We start from the raw sequence: 24,029 nt of genomic DNA, 5'->3' as shown, positions 1-24,029 counted from the left end.
TACCTGTTAAGTTTGAACCAGGTTTTTCCAGCACGAAGTACTAATGAAGGCCAGCAATTTCTACGTACATGGCTAGTTTCTTCTCGTAGTATAGCAATGTGAGACAACACTATAAACGATTAAAATACCCATGTAGTCATTAAGTAATGCCTTCTTTGACATTTTTTTAATGTTAATATTTATTCATTTCAATTGATAATAAGTAGGAATATTATTTACTTGATTTTATGTTTGGGGATTAAGAAAACAATGAAGAAGCTTTTATCAAATCATCGGTGACGTCATAATCGCAGGCCCTACTTTCCAGTAGAGTGCACTTACATACAAGCTTGTTTTGGAGAGTGAACGATGTGTCCGCAGATTAAACAATAAGGCTGAGTTGCAACATCTTACTTAAACTTTGACAAACGTCAAATATCTGTCAAACACCATACAAAATGCACCGGTTATCGTCATTACCGTTAAAGGACAATGACCAAAAATGTATGGAGTGTGGTCCAACTGTCCACCACTAACGAGACCTATGTAGTAAAATAGTCTACTAAATACTGATTCATTATAACCAAACCGCAATCAAAAATATGTTGTCAGTAAAAAGTTATGACTGAAAGAAAACTCTGTTTTTTACCTTTTCATCCGAAAAATGTTCTTGATATCATTCTATCCATTGCACATTTTTGGACTAATCTACGCATGTTATGTCATGACGCATGTGGCGCGGGGTTATAGATGAATTTTATTCAATATCATACTAGCTGTGCCTAGGACTTTGTACGCGTGAAAATAGTTTGAATAATATTTCACATTTTTACGACATTTGTCTTTACTGCTCCGCCCCTATTGGTTGTAGGGTGATGTTATTTATCCTAAAACCATCCTTGATAAATGGGCTATCCATAACAAAAAGAATTTTTCAAATCGGACCAGTAGTTCCTGAGATTAGCGCGTAAACTACTACAATTTTTCAAACAGTCATAACTTTTTACTGACAACTTATTTTTTTTTGTCCCATACTGAAAGTTAATCTCTATTTAATGGACTATAAGCTATAAGCCAAGCGGCGCAGGACCGGTCTTTGTGGAAATCCTTGGGAGGCCTTTGTCCAGCAGTGGACGTCTTTCGGCTGAAACAACAAGCCAATATAGGTCTCATTAGTGGTGGACATTTGGACCACTTTTGGTCATTGTCCTTTAGGTGGTGCAACTCAGCCTAAGTGATATAAGGAATGCAGTTACGGCAGTTAATGCGGATGACAGATTACCTGATAACGTCCACGCGAGTGACAATTGAGACAGACCAATTACAGCATTGCAAAAAGTTTGACAAGTTTAAACTCTTCCATGAAATTGTCGACAATTTTGTAACGTATGTCACCATTATTTTATCCGGCTCTATTATTTGTTGTTGAGATAAAATTCCTTTGTGCTGAGATTGTTGCATTTTGTTACGAAAAGTTTATTCTCAGGTTTTGGTCGCTTAGAAACATTTGGCAATCTTTTCAAGTAATAGAGTAAACTGCCAGTCATTGGACACTTAAGAAAGTTATTGGACAGTTATTTACTGAATTAAAAATATCATTTCTATTTCAACAACTGAGAGATTCAGACTGATGGAGATAAAAGGGCGTTTTTTTGAAGGAATATTCATTGTATTTGAAGGAATATTAATTTTAAGAAAATTCAAGGGTTGTTTTGTCAAATGACTGGCAGCGTCCAATGACTGTCGGTTTACCCTATTTACTTGCCATTCAGTTTACTTGTATATTTAAGTATCTACTATCTACAGAGGCAGGATTGTATTTACAATTCGTTTTGTTCTCTCTAGTATTTACCGTGAATTATTTTCTTTTCATGCAGTGTTCTTAGTGAGGAAGAAGATGCAAATCATTGCATGTTTTCAAATTGCATATACCTACCTAGTCCTACCTAATATTTTTCATTATTCATAAAATACATTAACGTTTTAAGTGCTTAATTACAAGTTATGAAACTAAAATTCTCATTGCAAGTCTTCGATTTACATCCTTCTGCTTAGCACGAAGGAGTTTCTTCAAAAGCAAGGGTTACCAACCCTTTCTTCGCATGCCCTTTCAGTTCCAATGACATGCAAGCGAAATGCCAGTGAAGACATGCCATTGTAAATTGGTGGCATGTGCAACGGTACGGTGGCCGGTTATGTGTGCCGGCCGGTTGCGTACGAGTTGCGATAACCTGATGATTACAGCACTTCACCTGTACTCGCTGCACATTACTTGATTTGGGAGGTTCTCAACATTTTATGCTTAGGCGCCCACTACTGAGAGTGGTACTAATTGTAACTACATATTAATTTAAGGCTTTATGACGTAAAAACGTAGCGTGACAGTCGGTTTTTTTTATCCACAACGAGGAAGCTCTTGGCCTGTATCTCACCTGATCGTAAGTGACGATCAGGCCGAAGGTGGAAGCGAGTTTCACCCGGAATCCTCAACCACAGAGGAACTGGCTATCTTACCTCTAACTACCCGAACACGACAATGCTGTTAACGTTTATAGGGATTTTATGGGCCTTACCGTTTCTTTAAATTATGACAATATCATATTTAAACAAAACTAAACTATATGGAGGAGAGGATTTAACGGGACGTCCACTTCTGAAAAAAAAAAACAAAGATTTCCAGACTGATCCGTTGTTAGAGGCCTGCATCCAGCTTGCTTTTTTTGTCTGCATACTAAAACCTGTCATACCCTAATTACTTTCCTCATCACTTGAACCTGTCATTATTGTGACTACTGAAAATTTCTTCCCCACCTATTTAAATCCTCCTTACCCTGAGGGTGAGTATCTTATACTTGAGAACCAGTGGCCATTCTGTACTTAGTATTTCCGCCTGTTGTAACTGCCTGCCTTCCGTCGCCTTTGTCCAAATGATTCGGGACATCCCTTTTAATAGCGAAGACAAACACGCCTTTATGTAATGACATATTGTTATGTTTATTAAGTTCTTTTGTCCGCGGTTTCAACACTAAATACTTTGCAGGCATGTAATAGATTTTACATTGTTTTCCGCGTTGAGTTATGTGATGTTATATGATCTACATTCCTTATTTAAACTGAATACTTGGTAAACTTAGAAACTCATAAAATAAACCGGAGAAGAATGGCCAGAAATAAAATAAAGAAGGAATGAATTCGTTTAGAAGTAACTTTTATGAATATTGTAAGTAGTAACACGCCATACTGCTTATAAGCAAACCTCTATTTTATAATTTAGAGAGTTAAGAGAATACTTGCTAACGTTTCAGCCTATTTAGAGCCAAATCACACCACTTATCGCTACTACAAGCATTCGCAACAAGTGGATGTTTACCATAAATTTTCTTAGCGCCGCGCTCTATCTGAATTTCAAAATGCCCAAATTAAAAAAAAAGACCTGAACACTAACTCCGACTAACTCTAGCAGTCGGATGTTCCATATATTTTTGATTGTAGCTCAAACGCGACCATTCAGTCTCCGAACTCCGAAGTATCTAGTTAAGTGGCAGCGAGAAGCAACTGCAATGACCAAATGCGCAGTGGCTCTTACTTTTTGTCTGCAAGTTACGTAGTCTATTCGGATAATGAGCTGGTTTGCGTGTCCACAACTATGATATCTCTATCTAAATTATTGTGAATACATCTGATTATAACAGAGACAAGAACTGTATTCAAGCAAAGATTGAATACAGATAGGTATCCTATTACCATAATACTGAGGGATTGGATTTAAAGAAAGGCAAAAACTTAAATGTTTGAACATTTTTCAGAGTTGAAAACGAATGAAATAGCTATTATTCGCTTGTTCTCAACGAGTCTCACTGTAACCAGTAAACAGATGATGTTCGGTAGTACTACTACTACTACTACGGTTCGGTAGTAGGTACTACTACTAGTACTACTTCAGTAGGTGACTTGATGGGTTTTTTTTCAGTCACAGTGATTTTTGAATTAAACATTTTTTTTCATGGTTGTATTGTCCGAGAGCAAAGAGGGCTAGCTATTTTGTAGCAAATTATATTACTCGTTGTATTATTGTAGTAGCAAGGAGTTTAATAGCATGTCGCAAGCCGTTCAGGTGAGCGTGGCGTGATGTAACGCGGACACCTCTACCGGCCACTAATCGGTTAGGGCGTTGTGTACACAGGCGAATAAATTGTTTTTATGAACAATAAAAACACTGAACAATTTGTATATTGCGCGAAGGCATCTAAGGGGTTAGGGTCTTATGTACAGTCACAGAATGAAAAGGTTCGTCAGTTTTCAAATTGATTCCTTCAACGAATCGCGAGAACATATTACCTTTTGAAACTATGTTACAGAATAATCTCGAGTTAGAGAAAAAATATCTTTAACTGTTCGTCAGTAAAGTTCAAAATTATTCAGATCAAAGTTGTTTGACGATTTATCTTGTCAAGAAGATTATTATGATTGATAAACTAAAACCTTCTTGTTGGTTCAACCTGCCATTATTATTTCTATTAAATAAAAAAAACTATTGTCAATTTATTGGTCAATGTCATCATTGCATTGCACTGATGGGATAGAAAAATAAACAAGCAAAACCTTATTCGTTAACAAACGTCATATTTATTTAAATGTTAGCAGCACTGTTTCTTGCACGGTTATGTTGGCAGGTTTGACTCTTACAGTACCTAGTGCAAGCGAAAACCGACACTAAGGTGACGAACCTTTTCATTCCGCGACTGTACATAAGCGAGCACCTACATGGATTTTCCCTAAGTTTAATAATACTGTTATTATTGCGTAGAGCCGGTTTCTATGTTTATGAAAATGCCTATTTATGACTACGAATCTACTTTAAAATTACAATATTTTTGTTTCGATCTGTCACTTTCAGTGATAAATCATCCCAGAATGTTTAAACGTGATGAAGTCAGGTGATTAAATGGACATTGTCCCAGGGTAACTTATCCGGGAAAATGATATGCGTAGAACAGATTTTCCCGGTATTTATTTATCGACTATATCCAAATTAATAATAACGTGTCTGTTATATTTTTAAATAGTATTAACTGCATCGTCCTTAACAGTTCGTTGTTCAACATTGGCCTATCGCAATCTGTGCTACAACATCCGCCCTGCCTTTTGCAGTGTATTATCTGTTAAGTCCAATATTAGCAAAAAATATTCTCGAACGTCTTTACACACAGTATTTAATAATTGATTTTTTTATTCCTTTTTCACAAACTCTTGCGTCAATTCCTGATTGCTTAAAATATTTTAAAAATCATGTTTCGCAGTTGATGGTCGAACCGAATGAGGTTTAAATGATGAAAGCTTAACGGTAATTAATTAAAAGGTCAACTTTACCATTCTTACCGACTTCTGACATTCATTTTGTGACAACGACATGTTAAACAATAATTATACAGGCATACAGTATTCTGACACTTTAACACCTGGTTTCTCACATTTTGAATTTTTATTTTACATTTCACGGTTTGGTTTTATAATAATTTAATTACCTACTTAGTAAACACAGCTGTTTTCAGAGTATACCGAATATCTACTCTTACGAAGAACAACGGGCAATATTTTATGAAAAGTAGGTGAAACTTTGGCGTCAGTCCTATTTTAAATATTTCATTATAAATATTGGTCCTACGATATCGATCATGGCATTGATTAAAAAATAAATAAAAACAAAATATTTTTATCCTTGAGTCTGTGCTAGGCTTTACTTTCATTTTGCGCAGTCGTATACTATAAGCTTTGTGTCCGGGTCAATCTGATCCTTTCCTTAACAACAATATAACTGGCCATTCGTTTGTTGCAGAAAAATGTTATTTAACAATTTGTGGGAGACGAATCGAACGCCTCCTCACATTAATTTAGCAGAAGTAGAATTTATACAAATTATAAGCGGCTTTCAATAAACAAATATATTTACAACTGACTAAATTACAAAAACATAAAAGAAATAAAATTATCAATCTGAACAAAATCAAAAGAGCGAGAGAAAAGCTAGTGTCAAAGGTGACAATATAAAATCTTCTTTTTTATTGCCGGCCAGGAGCGCGCGGCACGGAGCGCCGCAGGCGGACCAATGAGTTCACATTGTGGCGCACATAGATCGCCACAGTACTCCCCCGCCAGACCGTAACTACGGTCGGTAGAAGTCTGGATACCTCACTATTCTGCCGCTGGAGGTCTGCCTGACATTTTCTTCATTGGCGTCTGGAATCTCGGCCTCTCTTGAATCTTGTGTTGCATATGCTGGCTTAAGTCTGTCTATAGAGACGTTCACCTCCTTTGTGTTGATGTCCAGAGTATAAAACTTGGGTTGTCTCTTGGTCACTCTGAATGGACCAGCATATGGAGGCTCCAATGACGTTCTAAGGCGATCTTGCCGGACGAAAACATGCGAACTGGACTGAAGATCTCGTGGAATGTAGAAAGATGAAGTGGCGTGCCATGAAGTTGGCCGAGGGGTGAGCTTGGCCATGTACGCGCGAAGCCGGGTTGCGTACTGCGTGACATCGGCAGTTTTGTAATCATCCCTCGGACTCAGGAACTGACCTGGAAGGCGAAGAGTTTCGCCATACACCAACTCAGCAGGGGATGATTGAAGATCCTCTTTAAAAGCGCTGCGCATGCCAAGTAAGACCAACGGAAGAGCTTCATGCCACTGCGAAGGAGTATGACGTGGGAAATGAAGAAAGTTTATCTTGCGTCTTCTTGTATACGGGCATGGACCTATAAAAAAAGTCGGACGGATTCTCATCAACAAAATACTGTGACATTAGGATACACCAGCTTGCCTGTACGTACAGGCTGGCACGCACACATTCACACCCTGATACACCACTTCGAGTGCAAACTTCACACAGTTGACACATTTAAGCAGCGAAAAATCAACACGAATACGACATGTCTTGTGTGATGAAATTGTATAAAAACCGTTCTGTTCGAACAAACAAAAATTAAGGAATCACATTTCACAGGCAAAATAATAATCCAATCACTTATTTCCCGACATTAAAATATTGAAATTAATTGAAATCAAACGTCATTCACTCGAAAAAATAATACGTCAAAGACCAGTGTTCTCAGTTATTTACGTGGGAAAATTACCCGAAATATGGGAAATTAATAATAATTTTAGGACTTTTTAGTTATTTATTACGCATACTATTGAAATAAAATAATTTATCATAATAATAATTGTGTTTTAATGGGATATATTTTCATAGGCAAATTTTATCCTTCCCAAAAATGTGGAACTGCAAAATTCAAATTTTCATACATTGATTGCAAGTCAGTGTCAGGTTGTATGTTAAAAAAAATCTATTAGAGATAATAATAATATATTGATGATGCATAAGATTATGATTATAATGTACACAAGATTCGTAATTTGTAACTGCGTGAATCATTTTTGATCAACATTATGTACATACCCTGACACACTGACTTGCAAACAATGTAAGAAAATTTGAACATTGAAAATTTCGCGCCTACCTCAACGCATTCACCTTTCATCCTTTTAAAATGGCACGGAATAATTCTGTCTACATTTCCAAGTAACATCTGCCGATCTATGTTTTTCTTAAAATAAATGGGTAAAATGTTTTGGCTAACATGGCATCCCTAAATTCACTCACACAATAGACAAACGCCAAAATTTTGCGTCACAGTTTTGTTGTAGCGCGAGTTCCGTCCGCCTTTTTTTATAGGTCCATGTATACGGGGTCACCAATATGTGGGAGACGAATCGAACGCCTCCTCACATTAATTTAGCAGAAGTAGAATTTATACAAATTATAAGCGGCTTTCAATAAACAAATATATTTACAACTGACTAAACTAAATTACAAAAACATAAAATAAATAAAATTATCAATCTGAACAAAATCAAAAGAGCGAGAGAAAAGCTAGTGTCAAAGGTGACAATATAAAATCTTCTTTTTTATTGCCGGCCAGGAGCGCGCGGCACGGAGCGCCGCGGGCGGACCAATGAGTTCACATTGTGGCGCACATAGATCGCCACAAATTAACAACATGACCCATGAACATGACAATCAAATCAAAACATTCACTAACTTATTAATAAAATTGAATCGTGACAACATTGTAATATAAATCAGATTACCTTGTACGATACAAAAAACAGCAAAAAAGCCACGTGGTTGCTAACATATAAATAACACTCTCATAGAGCTTAGGTTCATTTCAGATTACGAAATCTTAAACTGTTTTTTAAGTAGCACTGCATAAATTACGGTACCGATAATACGAGAGCTCTCTGTCAGTCTTATTATAAAGTAGATTTAGAACTGAATACTACTAACCCACAGGTACACCATGCCAATTACCTAGTGACCAAATGGTTAAAATCAAAGTACACCTTATAAGCAAATAAGATCCCGTATTCACAAACGATACTTGCTTAAGTGAAGAAGCAAATCGAACGCACAGCGTTGAATAGAGCTCAGTGATTGGTTCTATATCACCCTGTGCGTCCATGCGCACTATGAGACCTAATAGTAATGTTTATGAATACGGGCGTTAGAAATACGACAGAAATGGCAAAACTATTAACTTATTAGCAATGTTGAAGTCTCGTGACTGTTCTTTTGTTGTTGAATGACTGGGAACAATAGCTGAGACCTATTACGGGCTATTATGGTAATGTAAAGCAAACATTAAGCACAGCTCACTTCCACCACAAACGTTTTAAAGGTAGAAAGGGCTTAAAATGAATGATAAATGTCCTTTAAGAAGTTGGTATAAGTTCAAAAATGGGTTCTTTAGGTCAAGATAATGTAGATGTATTGGTCTTCAAGTTGGTCAGGATATAAGGTAGCCCTTAATTTAGTACATTATACATACCTGCTGCCATTAAGATGAACAGCAGCGGAGACCGAGGTTAAACAGAGGAGAGTTGTGACAGTGTCGACTTTTTGGAACTTATAAACTACTAGGAAGCTCGTAACAGTGCACGTTTTTTAGTTCAAGTCTGGACCTAGTAAGCGTTGTTGCGAGCTCGCTGATGGTGAATAGGTTTCGACAATGTTACAACTCTCCTGTGTTAAACTCACCTCGGTTTCCTCCACTGAGGGCTGAGTGTGAGTTTACATTTACAACAAACGTCCTTACTAGTGAGCGAGTTAAAAAAATATATGAAAATTTTAGTTCTTCAAAGTTTCCGCTAGGGGCGCTGTACAATCTGTCATACATTTAATGTAATTTCTTTACGCGCTCACTAGTGACGACTTTTGATGTAAATGTAAACTCACAATAAGCCCTCTGGTCATGTTACGAGTCGCTTCCATCGTCCGCGGTCTGTCATAATACTCGTAAGTAAGCCCACTAAAACAATTTGAATATTTTATACACTGTGTTACAGGTCAAAAATCGATTCGATTTCAAGTAAAGAGGCTTTTGATTGGCTGAATTTCAACATTTAGACCAATCACATGATATTATCACCGAGATTGAATCTAATTTTAAGCTTTATTTTGTAATTCAGACTTTCTGCCCATTTAGTCGACTCTATCCATTTTAAATTGTAGATAATCAACGAATGCAACAACTAAGCTCGAATAAAACGTAAGGTTGTAAATTTTAACAGCCAGGCTATGCAATTGGGACGCTGCAGAATATTAATAACTTGCATGTATAATAAATTTTAATCTGCGTATTAGAGGCAATTATGTAGACACTGCAAAACAAGTTGAGACTGAAGTTAACAGCGTAATATGTTACTCAATATTGAATATTATTTTGTAATTTGTATAATAATCATTTCCTCGCCTGAGTTTAAAAGTACCTACCCTATGTATTTTCAAGAGCGAGTATTTTTTCCTTTTTTTTTTATTATAAACTACTCGTTCGTTCGTTCGTTTCAGCCGAAAGACGTTCACTGCTGGACAAGGCCTCCCCCAAGGATTTCCACGAAGACTGATCCTGCGCCGCTCGGATCCAAGCACCTCCCGCGTCCTTCACCAGATCGTCGGTACACCTAGTGGGAGTAAACTACTCGTACTTAGCTTTTTCGTCTGAAAAATATCCTACTTATGAAATATGAATATTTCGAAATCTGTCACCTTTTCGTATTAACGTAATTCTATCAATTTATCCAGATAATGTAAATTGTACAGGTTCTATCGTCAAAATACAAACCACAGTTTTCCTCTAACCCGTATCAATAGCGCGACGTAACAAATATTACGGTCTGCCGCATTTTCTACGTATTATCCAGCAGATTGAACTATCATCATTAATTTTTTGTATTTATTTCTGTATCAAAACATATTTAGTGTCATTGTGTGTTTGCGGAAGGCACAGAATGGTATCTAAATTAGATCTGCCATTGAGTGTCGTCGCATGGCAATCGCGCCGATCGCCACCAAGCGAGCGTGTAATTGGGACACGTTTTTAGGAATATCATTGGCTGGTTGGAATAACGAAAATATTGTTATGATTATTGAAACAAAAGATGGAAAATTTACATTATTTCTTGTATAATTGCACCTATTACAGCTGCAGGATGCTACAGTGTCAGCTTTGTCAGTTAAAATAAAATTTTAAAGGAATTAATATTGAATATTAATTCAATAACTAAAATTATACTTTTCCTAATTTCAAGATTTTTCAAGTTTAGGTACCTACATGAAATATTGATCGCTAAAAATGCGATCCTGAAATCCGCTACAACTAAATAACGAGTTCGCATAATGTAATTGAGTAAAATGAAAAATTCATTTGCTAAAAAAAAAGATTGGAAAATTCGTACTGAATAATGCCTTCGCGAAATTCATCTAACAAATCGTACAATTAGGAAAGAATTTTCATATTGATCCAATCTAGTTATATTCAGGGGCATCCTGTTTGACTTTTCATTGAATGTGAACGTTCGTTCGTACGTTAAATTCGGACAGTCACATAGCTGCGAAGCGTGGTTAATAAATAAGTGGGTAGGTACGTGATTGACATCTAATTTATAGACTAGACTGGGGTCTACTACGGTCTACGTACCTAGACCGTATAGGTAACAACTCTTGCATTGGTTTTCTGCAGTCTGAGACTAGTAAGAGACACGATAGAGTCGAATTCATCAAAGTAGGCACCCAGAGTAGACCCCTAAACGTGAAGGGACTCATAAACGTATAGATAAGTTACTGCCTAAAGCTAAACAGTTTGCCAATCTATGAAGAATGTTAATGTCTGGTTGGCAAATTGTAGAATGGTGAAACTCTACATTACTCAAATAGATCTGTCCAAGAACTGTAGATAGGACTGTTATTATAAATGACATAACAAGAAGTAGACTTAAATTAACAAATATAGATTTATCGTTGTTTTAAAACTGTTAAAAGTGAATGATTTGTAAGATTAATTTTAACTTCTTTAATTGGTTGATTAAACTAATTGCATCGACTAACGTCAGCAGGAAACAATCGTTTGACAAGCTGTTTTGCTAAATTTAGGAACTGGGGTAGAATTCGAAAGGATTTTTAACCGACAACTAGGACTAAATCAAATGATATAACTGTAAGACTGAGTTGTACTACCTAGCTTTAACTTTGACCAACGTCAAAAATCTGTCAAACTCCATATAAAAACACCAGTTATCGTCAAAGTTAGGTGGTGCGATTCAGCCTAAGTATTCATAATATTTACCAAGCCTAACTTTGAGTAAATTCTTTAGCCTAATTTTACATGTAAAACATCCAATCTAATCCTTGGCAAGGTAGCAGTTCAACTATGTCAGCCCGAACAAATTGACTTGCCTAAAACGTCCTACAAATTAACAAATTAAAGTACATTTATCGTGAAAAATTGAAAGTTGATATCCTTGAATTTTACTTTATAGCTTATAGTGCAGCGGATGGAATAATTTACATTGTGCGTACATATTATAGTACGCTTCCTACTCGAAGCTTTGCTTCCGTACAGTTATGGCACAGAATAACTAGTAGTGGTGCCATGGAAGTCCTCAGGTAGTTCGCCTTCACAAGGCTTCTTCGGAAGTCATGACGTAGATTTAATACCTAAAAGGGTCATTTTATAAGACATACGTTTTTTTAAATGATCTCGTGTAACGTTCATTGTAGATTTTGATTCAATAATTTCGAACGGAACGAAGCGGTTACGATCTCGAATTTTACTTTTTCTACGCAGCATTTTACTCGTAATTTGGTTAACAAACGTTGATTACAATTTTTATTTTACTGGCTTGAAACTTACCTACCAAATTAAGTTACTAAAAAAATGGGGGCAATTTAAAAGTATTTTTTAAAAGATTTGTTAGATAATTTTGTACACGACATATTTATGTCTGAAAATTCGAGAACACTAATTTAGGCGTTCAATTTGCTGAAAGTCTAGTCTTGACCTTTTTTATTTAATTAGCTAGCTACAAAATTAGGAGTAGGTTGAAAAAATTAGCTCTATTGTGTTTTTAGAGATTCGTTAGACTTCAATTGTTTGTATACGATTTATTTTCTTAATGCTGAAAACACTATTTAATGAAATATTTTTTGTTTTACAAGTTTTACCGCACGGAACACATGTCGGTCTGTCACTGAGCACAGTAATTGGCACAGTCTAATTGTTACAAGCACTTGCAAAAAATTGCCAAGAAAAAATATGGTTCAACAAAGTGGTTACTTTCAAAATGCTTAGTTACATACAACCTTGGTATTTATGAGATAGTCTGTAATAACATAATAACTTCAATTTCGTTCGTTTGAGTTAAGTGAGAAATGTTAGTTGTAGGTTTGAGTTATAACCTTTTTCGCAGGCTGATTTTATTTTGTTTGTACTTAAGATAATGATTTATGAAATACGAGTAAATGAATCATAATCATATATTGATTTATGAAATAAATGAATCATAAATCATACTGAACAAACGAAGTACATGTTTTTTTTTATTATAATTACGTTTATGGTATATTAGACATATTTCAAGGTTGTTATTTCAGTAGTTATACAGTGTTACATAAATAAATAATATTTAATGTCTTAAGAAAAAAATATTTCAGACAAAAACATGAATTTCTATGCAACAAAAAGCAGGAAGTTAAAATAAACATAAGTATCAATAGGTAGTAACAAAACTAACTTGTATCTGTAAACTTATAATAATAGGTATATTTCAGGAAAATACTGAAGGTCAACGCAAATAAGAAGAGAGTTTAGTGGTATTAAAATGAAGCTACGTCATCACTTACTACATAGTACATAATAATGCTTTAAGGCTTTTCTCTGCTTCTTCGACTCTATCAAAAAGTCGCCTTCCATAACTACAACTGTTCCAAACTCTGTCAAACTCTTTTCATTTATGTAGGTACCTACTACTAGCGGCCGCCCGCAACTTCGTACGCGTGGACCCAGTTTTACCCCCATAAGGGTTGAATTTTGCAAAATCCCGTCCTACGTTCTAAAAGGAACCACCATGCAAAAGAGACTCCTAGCACTTGTAGTTTCTGAGATTTCGTAATAAGTAAGTGAGTCAGTCATTCAGTGACCTTTTATAGATATAGATGAAAATTGTGATCCAAGTCATCTAGGGCACAGTGACAAGTAGCAGTAACTCAAGCGATGTATTATTAATAATAAGTGTTATTGTGAAAAGGTTTTCGTCAGTCCGCCTTAAGGGGGCGCGTCATACGTTGGCGTTACGTAAAACTACGTAACCTGTACGCCAAGTGGTGCTGTAAATAATTCCATGGAGCCACCTGCTTGATCCACTGCCACTGAAGCGGATTGGCTTTAGATGACACATCTGGTTGCTAAAATCTGGGTTATTTAGGAGGTTTCTGATTCTATGGGGGTGTCACAAGTATTTTTGGGGTGTGGGGATGTCAAATAAATTAAGTATTTAAAATCGGACTCTATTTTAGGAATAAGTATGTAATATTTTAATTATTTGTGAAATTCACTTGACTTGTCATGCATAAAAAAAAATTCTTCCGTAACATTTTAATCCAGTCTAAATTACTTATTATTAGACCTTATTCAACATCCATCACTATAACAATATTATGACTCTACTTAAGTAATGTACGTTGTATACATGTATTTTAAACAGACGAGTAATTTATACGATAACTTACATCTTTATTAGTTTCGGTCGAAAAATTTAAAAGAAACTATCTATCTTTCGCTCAGGTAACACCACGTGTTACAACTGACTATAGTCAAAACGAAAAAGAGGACCTTTACAGTCTACCTGCCAATTACAATAGAGACATCTTAGATAAAGGGAATCCCCAAGGCTTAGATTTTTTATCAAAATGTAAAAAATCGAGGTTTGTTGCAGCAGGTGCCAAGTTGCCAACTGCTATTTAGGTTTGTGGTTTGATTTTCATTCCGTCTTAAATGAGAAATTTACTACATTTTGTTGCTAAGAATAAAATTGAAAAAATAAATCAAATATATCTGATAGATAAGGTGATTTATTGATGAAAGAAAGGCATTCTTGTGATAAATAGAACTAAAAAATATTGCAGTTGTATCTAATTGTAGTGTTCGTTGCTGCACTGCTGTGCCTTCTTAATATGTTAGTATGGACGTACGTTTCATATCTCAGTAGTCTATTACTAAAGGCTAACGTTTTGTTTATCATCATCATCATTATTTCAGCAACAGGACATCCACTGCTGAACTTAGGCTTCCCCCAATGATTTCCAGATTGTCCGGTTGGTAGCCGCTTAAATCCGTGCCTTCCCTTTGAAGGTCATCTGTCCTCCTTGAGGGTGTTTTTCAGTATTCAATGACATAGTACAAAGACAAACATATTTCTATTTTATAACATCTAACTGTAAGGAATCATAACAAATGCATTCCTTGGAGCTATTATTGAAAGTGACTTCACGGCACTAAATTTTTAACAGCACAGATTTATGGGCGGGCACAATGCGCGCTCGCAGACGTCACTGCGGGCATTACGGACCACCATTGTGGCGTACAAAGCGCCAATTTTATTTATGTCTTCGCTACGATTGTATGGTGGCCAGGATTTATGCCTAGAAAAAGGATATTCTGGTTTTTAACGCTGACGTGATTTTTGACTCGAATTCATATTTATGTGGGATCGATAAATGTGTGGGATGAAGAAAGATATAATTTCTTTTGGTAAAAGGGGTTTTAGCATTGGACTCAAGACACCCAGCCCACCCCCCGGCAGCGTTTAACCCTTACAAATAAAAATAGATACATTAAGGCTGGGTTACGTTAACTTTGACAAACGTCAAAAATCTGTCAAAATCCATACAAAAACACCGGTTATCGTCATAGTTACGGTCAAAGTTAGGTGGTGCAACTCAGCCTAAATAAAGCATAGCGTAGGCTTTATTATAGTAATGACTGTTAAATATTAGTTGGAAAGTCGAACTCTATTTTGTCTAGGATTTAAAGGTAGGTACCTAATATTAGATCAAATTATGAACTATAAAATCATCTTTTATTATCGGGAAAGTCTCAAAAATACAATCGCCTGGTGGTACGAAGATAACAGCAGGTTCAGTTGTGCCTACCTGTGGCGCTGCGGGGCTCATAGTTTTGTTTGAACTAACTCTTTTGAACGCTTTGTTGTTGTAAGCTTTATATATGCGTAGGAGTTGCTTTTGGTGATAAGGATTGTCTCACGTACAGGTTCAATCACACAGGTTGTGACTTATGATAAGAAAAAGTAAAGTTGTTTTCAAATTAGTAACCTAGTTTCTTCTAACTGCACATTTTTAGTTCATTATGACTCTGACTCTTCTATTATTTTAAGATTTCTTAACATGTTATGAGATTGTATGATATTTTTACGTCATGGTCCTTTTAATTTTTAAACCAGTTATTTCTAAATTAACATATCTATTATTTTAACAGTGACTTTTACAATTTAGTTTTTCCTGCATAAAAAGTTCTTTTAAATACGCATTGCACTTTAATCTACATATTTAGGCTACAACAATAATTTTCTTTAATAATTAAAATCTATTATGGCTATAACAATAACTTCAGTTAACTATTTTCCTTTCCTTATCATCCACTTAAAGTAACTTTCTCATCTCGAGGTTTAATTGCTTGCTTTTACCACAGAACAGATAATATTAAGAGAAGATTATTGAAAGCTAATAATTGTACTATATGAGTGGGGTGCACTCGTATACTCTCCCAGGGTTCGCACGTATCGCCTACTTTCTATGGAGACGCGTCATTCAGAGCAAAATGATACGTCATTACGTGAAGATTGCGTACTAACTAGGGTTGTCTACTAAAGATAAACATAGGTTTGGTTTTAATGGGACAGCATGGTTTAGTTTGGCTTATTTTTACTGTTACCGTTGGGAGTAATTCCTACATAACTTCATTCGTATGTGAAAAGTAGATTTCGTTCAAATCAAAAGTTTCTTAAGTAAATAACGCCTAAGATTTCAACCGATTTTCATTGTGCCTCTGGTAATAGATATGCGATAAAGCAGTGGTTGGCCTATGAATTTAACTGTAACCGTAGGCAGTAGATTTCATAATACCGATTGGTTTTGTTGAAACAGTGCTAGACAGCTAGGTACTGCTTTATTGCCTATACGCATATCAAGATATGTTATGCTAAGTACTCGTAAGAAAAACGGCAGATCAAGCTAAATATGCTGTGGGATCTATGCAGTTGTGTCTTGCAGGTTACTTGCTATTTTGCAACAAAAAAACTCTTACATGCAATACAATTATCAATGTAAGTACCTGGTGCTATTTCTTGGTTCCTGGTTTTACGGTGAATAAACATATTACATTCGAATGGAAAACCTCCTTTATTAAGTTAGTTAAAAATAAAACTTAGTCATCGTTTATTTGCACAAAAAGTTACTACATTTTTTTTATAAAATAAACGATAGTTAAGTTACGTCAATTTTTTTTAACAATCATCATGTATCAACCCTACCACGCAATAGCGATGCACTCGGAATGCAGCTGCTTTCGCTCTATGAAAATTTATAAACACGTGCATACAGAACGTTCTATCGCAAGTGCATACAAAAGCGTGGAAACACAATATTGTATCGTTTATAATAAACATCGATTGCTCATTATCTTAAACAAATTACCTAGTTACACATGTGTTTTGGAATAATTAATTAACTAAACTTATGACTTTGTGATGTATTTTCCCGATTGCTACAGTCTTTTGTTATTTAATTAGTACTAATCATTGGATTCCATATTCGATATTTCATATCTAATTACTGCATTACATGTTTCTAAATTGCTTAGAACTGTTTTACATATTTTTTATATGTATTTATATTTTATTTATTAAAGACGCAAAACAGATCACAATTAAAATTTCACAAATTGCATAGCATAAATTGTATATTGATATTCTTTTCATTATTTTCCATAGCTCTGGAATTTAGGTTTTTAAGTACGATCACGTTCAATTCCCATTTGACTCATGGTATGTAAAAGTATCTATTATAGAGCCAGAGTTCACAGGAGATCAGCAATGAGTTTCGAAGAAAATATTCTACAGAATCTTTGTCTAAATTCTATTTGTTCACTAAATCATAGGTTTCAAGGAAAGTTCAATGAATGAACGTTTAAAATAGAAAACTATACTTAATAACGAAGCATGAAGTGTTAGCTAAAATAATGACACGGTCTAGACTTTTTCATTACAGCAATCTGCTCTTGACATGAAAACTAAATCGGATTTTATGTTCTTAATAAAGCACCTTGTACCATTGAATTGTTTTTTATCAATTTTATTTCAATTTGAAATTGAAAGGGCAGAAGTTTGTAAACTTTTTAGAAGGTTTCTTAAGTTCACTTTCAATTGAGATCAAAAATGTTAATCGAATTGCCACTTATTTCAAGAATACATCAAACTTTTTTAAAAGTATTAATAGCTATGACTACTTTCTACCAAATTGAACCAAAATGCTATACAAACAAGGTTTATTTTAAGACAGTTTGAATGCAATTACTGTACTTAATGAGCTTTTGTCTTATCATAAGTGTACATTGTTTGTTTTAAAAGTAGACAGATAAGTTTTATTATATTATGAGTTTTCACACCTAAGTAAAGTTTAATATGATAATGATTATTTATGAGAAAGTCTTATTAATTTAACTGATTACCAAAGATAATCAAGATTGTAGACAGATTGTCTAGTCTTGTGGTGGTACCTACTGGTAATTACTATGGTTTTGTAACAGCATCTAGGGGCAATAAGTAGTACTTAAACTACTGCCTACTTCGAAGTAAACTATTTATCATCACTGGTAGTTCTGTATAGTGTAGAGTTCTCTATTTTTTTTTATTGTCACTGGCAGCCTAGTTCTCTATGTATAGTGTTTCTACTACACTACTTTTCTAAGTAGTAGTAGACCTATAAAATGATCATGAATCCTTGTATCCAAGTATAGACAAAGTCAAAGCTTTTATTCAGTACTTGCGCCTTTTCCAGGGCGCTTATACGTCATGTCCCTCGTCACATTTAGATCTTTGCTCAATAACCGATCTTAGTCTATGATGACTCAAGAAATTAAATCCATCAAAGTTTGAAACTTTGCTTTTAAGATTGAATTTAATTTGAAGCATTACATGATACGATTCTTGTGTATTATGAATTCACCAAAACCACTCACGTATAATTTTAACTTTCATAAAGCAATCGGTATCCTTGAACACAAATAAATCGGCATTTCATCTTCTCTAATAAGTGATAGTGCGGTTCCTTATGTTGCATCAACTTAAGCTAGCTCTTACATCAAGCGAGCGCTTACGCAGCGGTGACCGGTTGCAAACATTGATGTAGGGCACGGCTATTTTGGGTCAAAAATGCCGCGACTTTTTGGCGATTTTGGGTCAAAATTGCCGCGGCTTTTGGCAATTTTGGGTCAAATCACTTAAAAAGTAAATATTTCGAAAACTGACAAGTAATAATTATTGTGTTAGACTCTACCATTGTCTTATTGTTGTTTTCTACGAAAGACAAGTTGTAACTTAGTGTGTTATTATTATACCTACTTTCTTAAAGGAATCAAAGTACATAATTACGTATTTCGCAAGATCTAGAGAAGGGTAATAAAATGCAATGAGTTTTCATTGCATGCAATAAAAATGAAAGTACTGATTAATACGAGTACAAAGTATGTTATGTTAACCCGTTTATGTTGCGACATAAATTAGTCAAAAGTATTGAAAGGTGTCTAAAATATGCAAATAAACATGAAAATATTTTTGAACACTGTATTCAAACTTGGTAATGCGTAGAAACTTAACTTCACAATGAACTCGAATCTAGCACAGAACCGTGCAAAACTCGCAGTGGTGAAAATGAATTAAGTATTCCATACACGAACGATGATTAAATGAAAATGATTCATTGTACATATTTACAATAACAATATAATGTACAAGGAATTGCTCAGACTTAACTTTGCAACTAACAAAAATTACTTTCTTACAAAATAAAAAACATACTTTTTATCCGCACCTCTCGCGAAAACATCCGCACGTTCTTAAAAATAGAATCTAACGAAACCGTGAAAGTCTACGATGGCCAGCGACGTATGTTGAAATTGGGGCTGCAAAATGCACCTTGCAATAAGCCCTCGTTGCTGCAACAGTAACGATCAGCCAAAATAACAAATAGGCGAAAATTACCTTGGATTACTACAGGGTTGTTCCGCTAAAATGTATCCTTCACTATTCGTTCACTGATCTATCACGGTTCACTCACACGAACTGTTTTTCACCTCACTGTGTTCGGGAGCATTTTAAAATTTGAAAATCGAATGTACTGTTCGAAAGCGGTTGAGTGCGCGGGCGCGGCGTTGCGGAGCGTTCTCTCTCGCGGCGGAACGCGTAATGTCTCGAGCACCACCCCACCACTGGCCGCCGTATCTCTGTCGAAACCTGAGCGACCGCTTCCCGAGACCCTAATCCTTTGAGATGACTCTGAGCTGTCATATCACTCCTTAAGGAATGCTAGAGCGCTTCGACCCCCGCCGTTTTAACATAACCTCTTACGTGTAACCACGGCTAATCGCGTCGTGTCGTAATTTATTTCTATTTGCTGTACGCAGGTATTGATGCGTGACACAAAGCAACGAAAGTAATTGGATTCAGCGGCCACGGGAACAGTTTTCAAGAACTTTCTTGTATTGATTTAAAATTGAAATTTATTTTTAACCTGTAACTCTAATCTATTAATATTGGCACGTGGTAAAATAAAAGGTGCATTATTTGTTCAACAATGGCCTTGGTTTTTAAATAGAAACTCGTAATAGAATAAATTGACTGAAATGTATTATTACGTTTACATTCTTTCAATAATAAATAATGTTTTTTAATAATATGTAAAATTTAACTCAGTTGCCAAGAACTATTTGCTTTTTATTACGATTTATTACAGTCAAGATAGTTTTGGATTAGCACGCAAAAAGGAATAAGGTAATTTCTTTTGTATAAAGAACAACAATATTTAACAAAAGACTACCGTTTTTGTTTTGTTTTTATTTCTTTATCATTGGTTGGATGTGCAAATTACGAGTATAAGGTATCAGTTTTCTCACTAAGTCGTGAATTCGTGCAAGAAGCTGCGCGTAAGTTCGAAGGAAACTTTTTCAAATAGTTTTTAACGCACAAAAGCTGAGGGAGGGTAGATGTGCGAAGTTATTAGATCTCCCGTCTTACTTTTAAATCGTGTTACGTATGTGTAAGTTTTACACAGTAAGTACCTAAATCAATAAAGGCTGCTACTGAGCTAAGTAACACTCTACACTATAGAGTCAGTTATGAAACATTCAATAAATATGAAGCTCTCCACAGTTTTTTATTTTTCGTCGTCGTTTCAGCCAAATGACGTCCACTGCTGGACAAAGGCCTCCCCCAAGGTTTTCCACAATGAACGGTCCTGCGCTGCCCGCATCCAGGCTCTTCCCGCGACCTTTACCAGATCGTCGGTCCACCTAGTAGGAGGCCTGCCCACGCTACGTCTTCCAGCCAGCCCGTGGTCGCCACTCGAGAACTTTCCTGCCCCAAAGTTTTTATTTTTATTTGTTATGAATTCAGATTGATTTTAAATGATAAAAATATGTAACAAACATATTCCTAATAAAAAACCTTATACCACTTTGTGCCTGTACTTTGTTGTAGCCGCTTCTTTTAAAGTAGGTAAATTGATAAACATAAACCACCAAATATGGATGAAAAAGTAAAGACCCGTTAATTGTCTCTGCAGGTCGTTGCCATTTGCAAGATGATGATAAGTTACTATAATAAATGAACGCTCAAATGGTAATTGCACTAGGTAGTTTTGCAGAGAAAATGTCAATGACCCCAGTGGATATCTGCTCAATTTCTTCCTGAAAAAAAATTTCATGCTCAGAATGGATGTGTGCAGATTCCGGAAAAGTCCCGCTTATAAATACTTACGAATCCGGATATACATACGAGTCTTATATAGACTTGAAAATCAACTCCTTTGTTGTGTTGCCTTTATCTTGATGAGTAAAGGACGGATAATCCATCAAGTAAGACTTCATAGTTTTCATATAGGTACATACATATTATGACTTAGGTCAGTGTTCCTCCATTTAAGACTTCCTACCTGTAATTCTCGGTGTTTACTGCCTATTATATGTACGAGTATGCAGGTTTAATAGCTATGCAAATAAAAACAATCATAAAAACAGTAGGTAACTCAAATAATCAGAAAATTCTGTCCTTGAAATTACCCTCGCTTGACAACATTGTTCCAAGCAACAATGCCACAGGAAAAGCTGAATTTGAATATGTTGTAGTATCATTACTTGTGACGTATCCGAGATAGAAGAGGCACCGTAATTAGAGGAGAGTGCGGGCGTGATCAAGGGCCGTTGCTTCGTGGTCCCTTTGTCCCGCTTCCTTCAGTGTGGGTGGGATTTTGTTTTATATTGTACCTCCGAATTTGAGTTCATTCAAATAATTACAGAGTGTTTTGTTCTTCTGTTGTTGTCTGTTGGGGTCCTTAACCTACATCTTTCATTATCAGAAAAATGTACTAAGTTAAAAGTATGATCAAAATCGTCTTCATTTATTGCGCAGCCATTTGTGCAGTAGTGGATATAGTAAAGAATCTAGGAATGGAGTTCTGGGAATTGAGAATGCTTCCGAAGTACATCCAAGGAATACTTTATCCACAATCTATAGGTCAAAATGTCTAGGTTGTACGTGGTCTGTATGTCAGTATAACAATTTAAAGATTATCACGCTTGACAACAACGTGATTCACCACCTCCTAATCAACAAGACCATCTCCTAATCCCAAGTACAAGTGCACTCAAGATTTTTATTGCAAATTCTAATAAAAATTGACCTTCCCACTTGTCGGAATTGCTTCCAGAAGAAGATGGGCTCACGACTGGGAGAGTTATGCACTAATGTATCGTGCATTAAGATGATTGTTTCCAACATTCGGCGCGGGGTCGCCACACCCACGGCAGTTATAACGCTGTAAAGATATGTACACACGTTGAACTATAATATTAGTAGCGATATAGCCCCACGATTCTGAAACGTCAGGTGGCTAAATAAAAAACTAAACCTACTATTTATATCATCATTTCAGCCATAGGACGTCCACTGCTGAACATAGGCCTCCCCCAATGCTTTCCACGTTGATCGATTGGTAGCGGCCTGCGTCCAGCGCTTCCCTGCTACCTTTACGATGTCGTCGGTAGTATTTATATCAACGTGGTAAAAATCAGAACCAACGATTCGGTATTGACGGTACTTAGCGCGCCACTGTCAATGTCACGGGTGGGACAGGTCAGTATAGGAAATCTATACCATGAGTTTAAGAAAGAAAACATGTTTATTCACTATCACACATACATAATTTACACTAAAATGCGCCAAAAATCTGTGAAGATTTTAGTGCTTGAAAGCAACTGCTATGAGCGCAGTACAGTTGCTAGCGAGCACACCTAATGTAAACTCATGGTAAGCACTCAGATCTAGGTTTGAGCAAGTGTAGAGCGTTATAATAATTGTAGTTCGTCTTTTAGAGTTTTGAGAGATGCACATCAAAATATGATGGTAAACCGTATCTATGAATGAATAGAGTCGAGTCTCATCACGGTCACGTTACGCTGTTTGTCAATGACTTTAAGGAGCTATAATATAGCTAATTAGACTTTTTCTTGTAATTTTTTCCTTCAATCATCTTCGGAATACGCAAGTTTTTTTTGGCATTATTCGAATTTTCGCATTTTCCAATAATGACTTTTCATTGTCTTTAACCTCCACCGCGACCTAGCCTCGGTTGCTATTGGGTAATAACATTGTTTAGTATTACAAAATTATTTGTTTAAAGAAAACTACCTACAAATGAAATAATGAGCAGCCCAAGCCAGCTGGCGTAGCTCAATAGTTTAAATATAATTACACAGTTCTTTCCAATAAGTTTATAAACAAAACATAATTCTTCAATTATTTCCCGATTCATTCTTAAATACATATACCTACTCAATACTCAATAGTTTATTGCTTCCATAATGTTACAAAAGGTGGTATTGGTAAGGTAAGATACAATTATGGACCCTGTCGGACACTATATTTTCATCGCGATATAATATCTTCTTCAATTTCTAGGCATTTACGTAAACTTATTTATTTAATACCACGCACTAAGACCACGCAGGTAACATGTTGCCATGCAGATAAAATTGAAATAAATAGACAAGTCACAAATACATGTACACTCAGCCTTTTTCGAACAATAGTTTAACAGCTTACGTACGATTATCTTAATTCAGTCTGAAGTTGGTGGCCATAAACTTGTGCTATCATAGAGACAATAACGACTACACCTTCCGGATAGAAGCAGTTCCATTTCAATTCCAACTTCTTGAGGCTTATTAAAACTATGAGCTCTGGCCTTGACATACTTATGGTAAAAAGAAGGTCTCGGAAAAGCAGTTTGTGATAGAAATCTGCGGTCGAGTCGTGCTGCGTTATTATGTGGAATATCCTCATATTATGCGAAGTAACATCCTAG

At 35.7% G+C, this 24,029-nt stretch overlaps 2 protein-coding genes across 2 annotated transcripts in view; both read right to left on the bottom strand.

Annotated features, from left to right (window-relative positions):
- LOC135071935 (patched domain-containing protein 3) overlaps positions 1-19,940 on the bottom strand; it is a 49,732-nt gene extending 29,792 nt beyond the window's left edge. Inside the window, exon 1 of the mRNA XM_063965824.1 lies at positions 19,652-19,940. The gene's annotated coding sequence lies outside the window, so the exon portion shown is untranslated. The remainder of the gene's footprint in view (positions 1-19,651) is intronic.
- Positions 6,143-6,634, bottom strand: LOC135072143 (uncharacterized). Its single transcript, XM_063966095.1, has one exon. The coding sequence runs from the start codon at positions 6,632-6,634 to the stop codon at positions 6,143-6,145; it is 492 nt and encodes a 163-aa protein (XP_063822165.1).
- Positions 19,941-24,029: the final 4,089 nt, after the last annotated feature.

The sequence above is a fragment of the Ostrinia nubilalis genome, chromosome 5 (genome assembly GCF_963855985.1).
Source record: "Ostrinia nubilalis chromosome 5, ilOstNubi1.1, whole genome shotgun sequence".
NCBI classification, from domain to species: domain Eukaryota; kingdom Metazoa; phylum Arthropoda; class Insecta; order Lepidoptera; family Crambidae; genus Ostrinia; species Ostrinia nubilalis.
This window is presented reverse-complemented; position numbering and strand designations above follow the sequence as displayed.